The following is a 12,778-nucleotide window of genomic DNA, read 5'->3' as shown; positions in this document are numbered from 1 at the left end:
TAATAATACTCTTTATTGTATTTGATGGGAAAATAGAAATCTTTCTTTGGTATACATATAGAAAATATGTATTGTATTCCCTTGACTGCGACGCTGTGGAACTGACTTGTTATACAGTCGTTAACGTTAGTGATTTACTTAACTGTGTTTCATGTTGATTTCAGATGGTCCCTACGACTTCCGTTACCCTTTTCATATTTACACGCAAGTGGGCTCGAAAAATGTGAAAGTGATCGCCAGCTATCGCGGCAATCCTCTCGACTGTAATATTCGATGGTACAAAGTCAAATCCGGAACGCGGATACGATATCGACTGGAGGACGATTCGCATACGCGTATCGAAGAGAAGGTAATCAAAAGTGCACTGTTTGATGTTAAAAAAAAAACATTCCAATTTATTTAGATGATGTGTAAGAGTAAAGTAATCATTATCTTATTGTAGATTGAAGGTGATACGTACACAAATACGTTGACCTTCAGCGCAATCAAGCCAGACGACATGGGACCTTACGATGTGGATGTTTGTTACGGGCTTCCCGAATACCGAACGAGAGCATTTGATATTCTGAATGGTAATCAATTCTTAATCACTCAACTACTTTACTCCATAATGGCTGAATCATTTTTTGAAATACAGCCAATCCCCAAATACTGCCAGACTCTACTTCTATACCACCGAAATCCTAAAACCAGCGATGTGAGCGTTACATCGGAGTTTGTATTTTGAAAAGGTAAAACTGTGTAATATTATATGCCGTTGTAGGTGCCCCAAATTACGTCATGGCTGGAAGAACGAACGACGCTGGAATACCATTACTAGCTGATATAAGTTTGGTGATTACTATTTGCATGTTTAGTTTATGGTAAGTTTTCTTGTTCATCCTGCAGTAAATGCATTTCGTAGATGTTAAAGATTGATTCAATGTTCGAAAAACGATTGTTACGCGCTTGCATTTTTCATTATTTTCCAGGCACAGATCTGCAGAATTTATGGCGATGTTTTGACACGGAAAAAACGACTGTATTCATCGAAACCTACTGCAAAAGATGACACATTCGGACTAGAGCTCGTAATTAAGTCGAAGAAAGGTTTTTTCGGATTAAGACTTCTGCTAATTCGAATCAATGATTTGATCATTCATTATGGCTAATATTGTAGATTGTGATATAACTGTGTGCGACATAAAATGACTAGTTGTGGATGAATCGATAAAGATGTTCATACAAATTTTCCATTGTACAGCGAAACTATTGTTTTGTAAAAAAAGGAAAAATGGATTTGGAAATTTGTCCAATGTAGATGTATAGTGTACAGTGCAAATAATATATGTATTTAGTGCTCGAAGAATGGCCAGTTCTCACAAAGTCAGGTTATGACTAAGCTCAAAATTTCCGTTTTTTAATTCGTTTCCCAATAAAATGATTTGGTTAATGGTACTACAAATTTTACATGTGATCTGCTTGTTCTGAATGATGTATAACAAAATATCGCACGACGAACTATTCAGTAAGATATGAAGCTATACCAAATATAAATGTTGGAAGATCTTAGTTTTTTGTGTAAATAGTCAGCAGATATCGTGTATTTTTGTAAATTCTGTAAAAAAAAATAAACAGCTACCAGTATTACATGATGAATGTATCCCTCGAAGCTGTGTTCGTCGTTTTATTTATTCATTAGTGCGAATCAGCCATAACAACGACTGCTTGAAGAAGACTTGGTCCCAGATACGATCCTCTCAAATGTACGATCTACGGTGATGACTAGACGAATCCCATCTACAGTTGTCAAGTATAAGTCCTGCTAAATTAATAGATTGCAAGTTTCATATCCTACTAGGGTATGGGGTGGATACTCATGCTGACAAATTAATAACGAATTAACTTAAACTGATAATCTAATTATTTCCTCCACGTTACGGCACGATGTGAATGAGTAACCCCCCGTAACGTGTCGTAAATGTCAGTTATATTTGTCTACTTAGAATCAATTATGAAAACGTACCATCCTTCGAAATACGGGTCTCATCAACTGAATAAGCGTTGTAGTGTGCACATATATACTGAATTTATTCTCCACTCATTTCATTTCCGCCATAAGCCTATTCATAGTTCTCGGAGAGGTGCCACAATTTTTGCCGTCAGGAATATACACGTAGTTTAGTGTTACATTGAGTGAAAATAATATCACAATACAGCCAATCTACGATATACCACACCCACTGATAAACCCCAACTTCCGCAAAATGCCAGGTTTTTTCGAGGATGAAATTTAATCCCCGATCCGCCACCGCAACAATCCTAAACCACTGATGTGAGTGTATATCGGGGATTGACTGTAGCTCGGCTGTTGGTGGTGTACAGTGAAAAATAACTTTTACTGAAAAGATTCTTATTTCCAATTTGATGGTTGGTACTGAATATCACTCTAAGTGTATTCTATTTTCTTGCTAATAATTCGACATTCGTGGATTTCATGTGCCTCATTCGTTCGTGTTAATCGGGTGATTTTCTAATATGACCACATCTCCTGCGTGTAAAATCCGCTCAGTTGGAACGCAGTTATTCTTGTATTTTAACTAGAAAATACATAGAACGAATAGATTAAGATATGATCAAACAGATATGAAGAATCCAAGCCTACTCCCCAAGCGTGTTATGGGGATAAAGGATTGGTTTTTGATTTTGAGGTAAAATGGCAGCGGGCCCTTTGGTTCTAAACGTGTATGTAACGTACCTTGCCACGGTTTTTAACTGTAACCGTCCAGTGGCTTTCATTCTCCGATGCGTGGTACCTTCTTAGAACGAGACATCGGAACTTCCTGACTATCTCGAAATTGAAAGGATTCTCCACATCCGAAAATGTGTTTTCCTGCTTAAACGACTCTTTAACCTTCCACAGAGCGCTTATCACCGTCAAACGTGGTGAAAGAGTTGCAGTCCTCGATGACCTTTTCAGTCGACCTTCGTCGTCCACTTCACGAACTATAATGAGCACTCCCATCTAAAAAACGATTTGAAACGTTTTGTTTTTTCTTTTAATTGTAAACCACTAAGATACGCATGTTATAATACATTCTCCTCCATACTCTTCACTTATGATTTCACTGACCGGATGGTTTCTATCTTAGAATTTAACTTTTTCATCTCAAATAATGAAATGAACATTGTTTTTCACGTGAAATGAACACATGAAATTGCTGTTTCGAAAAACAAATCATCACTCACCGGAGGAAGAGGAAATAACGCTGTTCGTACCGCAGATAGAGCACGAGGATTAAGCCGCCGCTAAAAACAATACAGATTTTCAATGATCGCTTCATTGTGAAAAAAGAAAGCATGTAACCAATCGTAGTAAACATAGTTAGATAACTTGATGACATGAACAAATAATTTAGACTAAGTTCCAAAAAGCGGTTTTAATTCTTATCGGGCGTTATGTTGTCCTACGAATCGAATACAGGTGACGAAAAACGTTTCGTTGAATTACAACAACACCATAAACATTTGCATATCATACTTACCCGTAATGACGAACAAAGGTCTCTGTCCGCTGTTCTATAAAGCGTAGCTTCTCGGGGATATGCTCTCGGAACGATATCTCTGAAAACTTCCTTACTTTCACTGATATCGACGTCGTCGTCTCGTTCTCCTCGCGGCCCACCTCCTCTGCGGTTTTCAATCGGCAAAAAAGATCCATCGTCGCTATCGGTGTTTTTCATTGGGTCCTTATCATCTTTTTGTTGTCGGCCGAACGGCACCGAACAACCAGCTAGTGACAGGACACAAACTACGATAAAAGCTGCTGAGTATATACCCATGTTTTCCTTCTTTGCCATGTCTAGTAATGTATATGTCTTGGTTCTAATATCAATCAAATTGTCACCCAGTGCTGTATCTGATAACTATGGGGATATCATCCGTTTACTTCGATATTATATGCACGCTGGCGCTGACGTCATTTCCTCTCTTGTAGCTTAGGTTACTGATGGACATGGCGCGTAACGCATAATTCTCGTATAGAATTAAAAAGATTACAAAGATCATTTTATTCAAAGATCATCATAATATTTCTATATATTCAAAGTTTTTAGCCCATTTCACAATTCTGGGATTCTAACGTTTTATTACAAAGATCAGTATGGCGAGCGAGATGCCGACCGGAGATACTATCGGAGAAATGACAAATATTTTTGTATCTAAAATCACATGTATTCATTTATGAAGTATTTATTTGATAAAACCGTTATAAGTTTTATAACCAGGATATGTGCATCTGTATTGTGTTCGATAGTTTACCCTGTAAGCCATTCTGTAGTACACTCTGAAATGAGATCATTTCACGTGTTGATAGCTAAACAGTTATCAATGTATATCGTAGAAACACCTTTCGCGCGACATCTTCACCCGTCAAGGGATTCGAACCCACTACGCTAAAGCTGTTCCCCGAACCCCTTGACCCCACGAGTCGTTGGAGTCGTTACTAGCCGACCAGAATCCGGTCGTACCAATCACAGCGCTTGTAACAAACCGTCAGTAGACTTCTGTTGGTTTTCCCGTTAAATTGACCAATCAGCGAACGTTTTACCGAACAAGGAAGTATTTCGCAAATCGATATATGACGTCATGCGCAACAGCGCCAGTAATGAAATCACGCTTCGTGAGGCCAGGGGGCTGGTGGAAGCGAGTTCGGGAGTAATACCGGACCCCTGGCAAGCGAGGATGTTCGCGCGACCAAGTTTCAAAAATTGGGAAATATGTCTTTTTACACGATGTATACGTACCGAGTATTTTGACACATCGCCCACGACCACTGACTACATGGAACACTGTGAACCTCGGTCACAGGCATCATGTGACCTTCAACGAAGGGCACTGCTATAGCCCTATATATACAGTGCCTATGAAATGTAAAAGGTTTTTTTTCAAAGATGAACCCGTATCTGTCGTCAGTAACGGAAATACGCGATAGTGGCTGCTTCGTTAACTTACCGCATTTGACACTGATGGCCGTAGTAACCTGGCGGGCATATACAACGATTAAACATAGCACATCTTCCACCGTTCAAGCAGGGCCTTTGACAATAAACTGTCAGAAAGAATCATACATTGAATACTCAGATACTAAATATTTCTCGAAAGGGCTGATATTGCAGAGGCGTCACTAGGATTTTTTAAGGTAAAATATTTATGAAATTTCCGGGATATGAAAAAACTAAATCAGGAACTAAAAATACGGAACTTGGATTTAAAAAGCTGGGTCGTCCGCACATCCCAACCCCCCTCTGGTGACGCCCGTGTATCGGTAGGTAATCGGATTCGACGAAGATTAATGCTTATACAATACTTACTGTTTTGACATGTTTTGCCATATGTACCTCGCTTACACTGGCAGACGTTGGGATGAACACATCTACCATCGTTTTGACATGAAGGACAGCAGATTGCTATAAAAATGGCAAAAAGCAAATGATTTTGTGACGAGCAGTAGATTTTTTTTATCTGTAAACTGGTTCAGGTATTTTTCCATACCTTCGCCACACGTCTTTCCTGTGTATCCCACCGAACAGTGGCATACCCCCATACTATCACAGTAACCGTTCATGCAATAACAGTTCGCTATAAAGAATGAAGAAAATATCATTATATTAAGATGGAATCGTAGAGTACGGTGAGCTAATTTGCTCCGAATCTAAATGCTGTACTTATTATGAATAAGACAACAAGAAAATGAATATGGTCATGAACCTCTATGGGTTGCGATGGTGGTTGTCGTTTCTAAACTGTCCCGTTCATCCCCTCGCATAGAGTCAGTCATCTTGTTCTCATCTACTGTTTTAATCTGTGAAAATGTAGATAAGAGCATTTTCATATTATTTCTATCAGAAAGAACTCAGTAGTAAATCAGCACTGTCTTGTTAACGAGTCATACTTCATCGCCCTTTTCACGCACTTTTCCACACTGAAGTTCAGCAGCTTTTGGGTTTTCAACGACGGCTAACTGTTCTATATCACCCTGTATCAATAGATACGATTTCATTTATCATTATCGGTAGACATTGGCAAATGAGATTCTTTTTGACGCCAAAAAAACCGTTAAAATAATGTTTGTATACATTTATATTCCTGTATACATTATTTAAGGGTTCTGTGTGAGTCGATGTGCACTGCGTCATCAATATTGGCGTTTCAAAATAACTATTGTGAATTTTGGTATCTATTGTGTAATTGAATATATTTCATAACTCTTATTTTATTTTCGATAAATTTTGATTATTATTTTTCTAATAATTATTTTTTAGACGATGTGCACTACGTCATCAATACATCGCGGTTAGACTGGTTGCCGTTCAATTCAATTCTATTCATCGATATATTCAAGTCCAACATTAAATAATCAATCTTTAACATTGTCGACAATATTAAGCAATAAACGTATTATTTTATTAAGGCGTCAACAAACTTCCAAGTTAGTTTTCATTGTTATAAAAAGCGATGGGTACCGGGGTATACCTGGAAAGCGGATTTGGGTTTCCTTCCAAATGGCACAGGCACTGAAAGTATGGTTTGTCGATGATCAAATCCGCCAACTCTGTTCAGTTTCTCTCTCCCAACGACGACGCAGTCCACGAATAACGATACGAAAGTACCTTCTATGGAAAACGCCAAGTGATACCACCGACCTTCGGTCAACGATACGGAAAATGATGGCGATAAGCTGGCCTGCAAAAAACAAAAATTGATGTACAATTGGTTCTTATATGTGACGTTAGTGTGATGCGCGTATGAGTGCGAGAATGAATGTAAGTGCAAGTGGTGAGGGATTTTAGCCAGTATAAGCCTTTTTGTCTCTTTCATTCCTCGCATAGATTATTGTTACACTGTGCAACAACTATAATCTCTGTACCAATTATCTATGCAAGATAAATCAAATCAAATCAAATCAATTAAGACAAGAAATGCTCATTAGCCCATAAATATTGAATACTCTAGATGCGATATGAAAAGTAACGTTAAAACTCACGCCTGGTTTTCCTGCAAAATCGGAATAGTCAAGTCGGATCGCCGCTGCACCAATAGATACTCCTAATTTCAGTCTTCCTTTCATGTCAGTTATTCCAAAGATGAAGCCACCTCTGGCAGCTGATTCTAATCTGATTGTTAACAAAATCGAAAAATCTAACGGAAACTTCGGTTTGATGAAATTCGCCAATGGAACGAATAACTTGGTATCGCTGCTGATGGAGAAAGCGGTTTTTCGGTCTGGTGTTTTGGTTACGCCTTTTGGTAAGAACTGAAAGCCCAGAGCAGCTATGAAATCGTGGAATCCTATGTGTGGAAAAGAGGATATTTTAAAAGAGAAATATGAGGATAATCCTCTGAGATTGAAAACACTTTTTTATCATTTAGTAAGGGAGGTTTCGATTAAACGTATTCCGGTTGTGGAATAGCAATTCTGGATTTCTATCAGGTTTACGGATTATATTCTGGTCAAAACTAACGCGCCAGAAGAGACTTCTGGAATCGGTAGAGACAAATCGTAGCCTGCCTGATAAAAACATAATAATCTAAAGTTCTAAGTGGTTTTTGCAGCCAGGACCAAACCTTTGCACGGAAACAAGTTGCATTGTCGCTTTCTTTGTGGTTGCTTCTCCTGTACACAATGTTCTGATGACATACATCGACGTTGGCGAATTTGCGTACCAGCGTTACATTGCTTATCACAGGCCGACCAGTCAGACCAAGCGTTCCATCCTGTTAAAACAATTCACATATTCAGATTGCATTCAAATGTCATGAAAAATGAAAAAAAACAATCTTTTTCGGTATCAACTCCTCTATTCAATGACAAAAAGACCATAGTTACTATAAATGAAAATTATCAAGTTCTACTGTTTCGGATGAAGGGTGATCATAAAACTGTTTAGATTTCTATCGATGTAGAAAGCCCATCTACGGATGGGTTGATTAATGAACTTGTAGTAGTCGTCGGTATCTAAGGAGTTGATGCGCCACTTAACGCCTATTTATGGTCGATTACCAAGATTAAATCAATAAGACAGCGTTAAAACGTATGCGATTTCTTGTTTTCGATCAAGTGTTTCGAATAACAACAAAATCAAGCATCAAGTAGGCTAGCTTTTGAAGCCCGACAAAATTCCCGATATAGCGAAAGATAGCGACACTTAAGGAGTTGCGAGGCTTTGTTTGCGCGTTAAGCTATTTATGCCTAGCCTGACGATTCGACAACGGAGGCCTATAATTTACCTCAATAATACCCGCCTGCCTAGCAATTATTTATGCTCGAATGGAGTCGCAATACCCACATTGTGAATCGAAAAAGAAAACCAGTGCGCCGACAATCGCCTATAGAATCCTCGACACCACTTGACTCCGGGCTAAATTGTACGGCGCACAAAGTTTTCTGAAATATCCGAAAGCACTTGTGAATGAATAAATAAATGAATGAATGAGATAGAAAAAACGAGGCGCGACCAATTAGACGTTCGCGGATCATACAGTTTTTGGCATAGTAGGAATGATAAATTATAACCGTAATTGTAGGTCTAGAAGAGAATCCATCATATCCCGCGTCGTCGTATATAAAATATTCAAAAACTGTGTTTTTTTTCTGATGAACCTCGTAGAAACATGATGAACTATGCGAGACGTATGGAATATTCAAAAGCCTTCTGATCCGAAACTTTTACAAATTCTTTCACATCAATTTATGTAATGGAAGCTTTTTTCACGAAAATAATTTCATTTCGCAAGTAAATCTGAATGATCTAATAAACCTTGAATACAAGAATATGAATTCGAATTCCTACCTAAACGTTGTAGCGTCAAAAACAGATAAGAAAGTTAAATATAACAACTTTCTAAGACCATTCCCAATTATGGTGATATACTTACAACAATCGGGTACATAGAGGGAGGATACATGTGCTGATTAAGCTATCCGAAATATAGATAATTTCATCATACATTTTAATTTTTCCCAGAAATCATCATACATTTTAATTTTTCCGAGAAATTGTGTTCCGATCATCTCGCAATTGATTTCTGATTAACAACAAATTTCAGTAGCATATAAACTACGAAAAGCACTTTCGGCAAACGAAAAATCGAACATAATTCATAATTTCAGACGGATTCGATTCAATATCTTTTTTCTTCGAATATCCACGCAGGATTTACGCGTGAAAGTTATCAGGCTAAACTTCCAAATTGATACGTGGGTGATTCAACAATTCTTCGAAAAATTCTATCAAAAAATTTAATGATTAACCTACTACGGCGTTTACTGTAATATCGTTTTATGAAACGAACATTTTCTACCGAAAACGATAAACGTGGAATCTTCAAGAATTTATATACGATTTTAAGATTTACGATTTTGTAGTTTTGATCTTATTTCTATTTTTATTGATAAACGCCGTAAGCGTCAAAAGAACGCCATCATTTTGTTGTAATATGTGGATAAATGAATCATACATTAAATATTTATTACATTTTACTTGAAATAACATTTTCAGCAATCAGTTGATTATTTTAGCGGTCAATTGCTTTTTGTTTCGATAAAAGGAAAACATACCTAAATCTTTGTAGAGTTCTTCCTCGTCGTCAATCGTATACGGGGCTGCTGCCCCAAATATATCATCATATTTAGCCGAAAGACGATTTTTGAAAGTCGTTAGAAATAGGATATATTTTTCTCCGGCTTCGATATCGGCGTAACACATAGCTTTATCACCAAAATTACTGATATTGTAAGAAGGACGATGGTTATTCAACGCGGGTGATATCTTATCCAGTATTTTGTTGCCTTTGATAACATTATCGAGCCGAAACAGGGCGCTATATGTGTCGGATTTTGTGCGATGGTTTTTGAAAGTTTTTATTGCGTGCGCGGCTACAACTACGTCAGCAAGCTGCGCTCTTTCCTTAACGGACATCGGCTTCCAACCGTTTAGTAATAATATACAAGACGAACACGGACTTATCGTCAGAGAAATGAAAAACAACGTGACCGATGACAAGATTTCCATTTTTGTAAATGTTCTTCGATTAGTTCTCGTTGCATTAATGAACGACTAAGACAAATTTCACGGCTTTAAAAGAGTGTATGTAGATATATCCCAAATATATTTTCCTCACGAAAATCGTTTCCAGCGCGTTTTGATTTTTGTAAATGGAATTCCGCTGCGTTTGGTCATGTTGAAATAAGAACTAAGAGACAGAACAAATCTTAAACGCGGTCTAACAAATTAACAAATATACCATAACAAAATTCTGTCCGATTTTCCAGTGATTTTATCGTGAATAACGTCAATATTCAACAAACATCAGAATTAACCACAGATTTCATCCAGTTCCATGTTCAACTGCATCGTCGCCTCTTCCTCTGTTACGAATCAGTTTGGATAGAGGCAAAGGACATAAATATTCTCCGTCGTCGTCGGTCGGTATAATATGGCGGGACTCCTTCTAAGAATGGAATCAGCGTGGTTCTTCATCGAGGCAGAAGGTTTTTATGCAGCTCAGTAGAAAGCCCTCCGGTGACAAGACGAATCTCTTGCTCGCTAATAATGACCATCCATATTAATTGTACCGTGTTTATAGTTAAATTGGCTAATTCAACCGCAGAACATCATTATTCAATTCAATAGACAAGCGATATTTAAATTTCGTATATAGATCTGTTGTGATAGGCCACTAACGTTTCGTGAAATATTAGATCGATAGTGAAATGTTAGATTAAAAAGAAAAGAAAAAGACTATATTCGACATGTTTGCATGTATGTAAAAAAAAGGATATGAAAATGTGAGATTCAATAGATTTTGAACACAACATCTCAAATTACTCGGCGAATAGGCGGAGTCAATTGCAAAAAAATCGAGAGAAAATTAAGAAAATTTTGCGAATCTTCACTTCGGTCATCAATGAACATTCATATGGGAGTCAAGATTTACAGATCACAAAAGATCGTAAGTAGCGATACACCGCTTTAAATGCGGTGTGACAAAAGAAACATTTTCTTCCGATTCGATAAACAGGATGGTTAACCGACCAATTGTAAATTGATGATCACTGTTTTCATGAATTGATGGCCACATAATGTGTATATCTCGGAGTATAATAAACGGCGCCCGCCAGTCGCCATTATTTCGACGGCACTTAATGCTCGGTGTCGCCCGGGGATTGGTGTAAATATTCAACATTTTACCCACCAGTTTGAATACCACCATACAAAATGTGTACATAGGGGAGGGGCGTATGTGGTAAACAAGAAAGGCTCTTAGCGCTACCGATCGATCGTGTTACCCATCGTCCTTCAACTGTTTCCGGTGTAGACATAGAGATGGCTTGTAATTAGTTAGAATTAGCGCTTGTAATTTTAACTCTTGTTGGATTAATCTACCAATTTGTAGTTTTATTATTGGATTCACTTGTATTTCACCTGATGAGAGGATATGATGAAAACATTCGCGTTAACTTACTGTTATTTCTCATTAGAAAATGAGGTTTTTATCGTTATTGCTGCTACGGATATTTATCAAACATGTATACTAAAACTAAAGATAACGCCAATAATCTCAGCTCTTGTGTTATCGATTTATTGTCTCATTTCATTTATTTACATCATAGAAAAATTAAGCGGATATACACATTATTTCATATTGAATTTTTGACCCAGTTATCCCGGGCCATTTGAATATAACTTGCGTGCGCGCCTGCGCACTGATTGAAGCAAATTCGCCGGTGAATATTAATTTCAAAAAAGAATCATCGCCTATATGCCAAAAAGTCGCTAGATGGCGTCGACATCGCTATTGCTTGCTGGCAGGGCCTAGTTGCACAGTCGTTCGCGATTTTCATTGCTAAATCATCATTAGCTATATCATAAAAAGGCTTAGACTGGTATGAATCCAGACATGACTGCGCAACAATTCAGCCTCATTCCAGAGACAGTAGAACGAGATATAGTTTGCCACTTGCAAGACTGCCCACCAGCAGCTATAATTAATAATATTCCCGCAACCTTCGGTGTCATCAGAAGCGTAATTAACCAAATGTGTTAATTAGTTAATTCTAGATTCTAATACAGATGCTGTGTTCAACACCCCCGCATATGATATCATTTCGTTCAATTCACTAATCAATTACAAATTCAATTTATCTGTCAGTGACTTTATTAATGCACATGTAACACGAGAAGTCTTTTATCATCTCGACATTTTAATACATCAAGATAACGATATCTAGTGGCCGGGCTAGTGGCTCAGGTAGTTTCAATGTGCAATGCTAGACAACGCCGAAGCAAAGCAATATAGCTTTTTTTAGCGAATCGTATACCAGATGTCGGCGTCTAAACACAGCACTGGACGTATTTAAACAAATTGCTATCTACTGAAATAGTTTTCAAAGCGGCAGCCAGTTACTAGAATTGATTAAGAGATTTCTCTGTTTGCCAAAGATCGATCATATTCGAGTCGTGTAAACTGGTGCCGCGATGAAGTGCGCAAAGCAAATCTAACTGAAAACACCCAGGAGAGTCTTCAACGTCAATATAGCCTTTAGCCATGACATCGTCTAGCTATATAGCCAAAACTGATTGCACCTTTCTGATTTCAATTACATGTATAATTTTTTTAGCCGTTTTCTATTGTAACACTGAAACAGATGCGAGTGAATTGACGAATGAACGAATTACGAACGAAAATCGTTTCAAAGGCATTATGTGCTACTGTCAACCTCAAAACCGCTGCAGTC

At 37.8% G+C, this 12,778-nt stretch overlaps 1 protein-coding gene across 1 annotated transcript; it reads right to left on the bottom strand.

The window, feature by feature from the left end:
• Window positions 1–3,419: 3,419 nt before the first annotated feature.
• On the bottom strand, window positions 3,420–10,370 carry LOC141907227 (uncharacterized). Its single transcript, XM_074796806.1, has 11 exons — window positions 9,599–10,370; window positions 7,606–7,755; window positions 7,025–7,329; window positions 6,514–6,723; window positions 5,933–6,016; window positions 5,749–5,842; window positions 5,533–5,619; window positions 5,352–5,447; window positions 4,993–5,089; window positions 3,525–3,669; window positions 3,420–3,446 (listed from the first exon to the last, which is right to left on the bottom strand). The coding sequence occupies exons 1-11, from the start codon at window positions 10,050–10,052 to the stop codon at window positions 3,420–3,422; spliced, it is 1,749 nt and encodes a 582-aa protein (XP_074652907.1). The 5' UTR covers window positions 10,053–10,370.
• Between the last annotated feature and the right edge of the window lie 2,408 nt (window positions 10,371–12,778).

This window comes from Tubulanus polymorphus, chromosome 6 (genome assembly GCF_964204645.1).
Source record: "Tubulanus polymorphus chromosome 6, tnTubPoly1.2, whole genome shotgun sequence".
Taxonomy (NCBI): Eukaryota; Metazoa; Nemertea; class Palaeonemertea; order Tubulaniformes; family Tubulanidae; genus Tubulanus; species Tubulanus polymorphus.
Note: the sequence above shows the minus strand (reverse complement) of the source record. Positions and strands in the feature narration are given on the sequence as shown.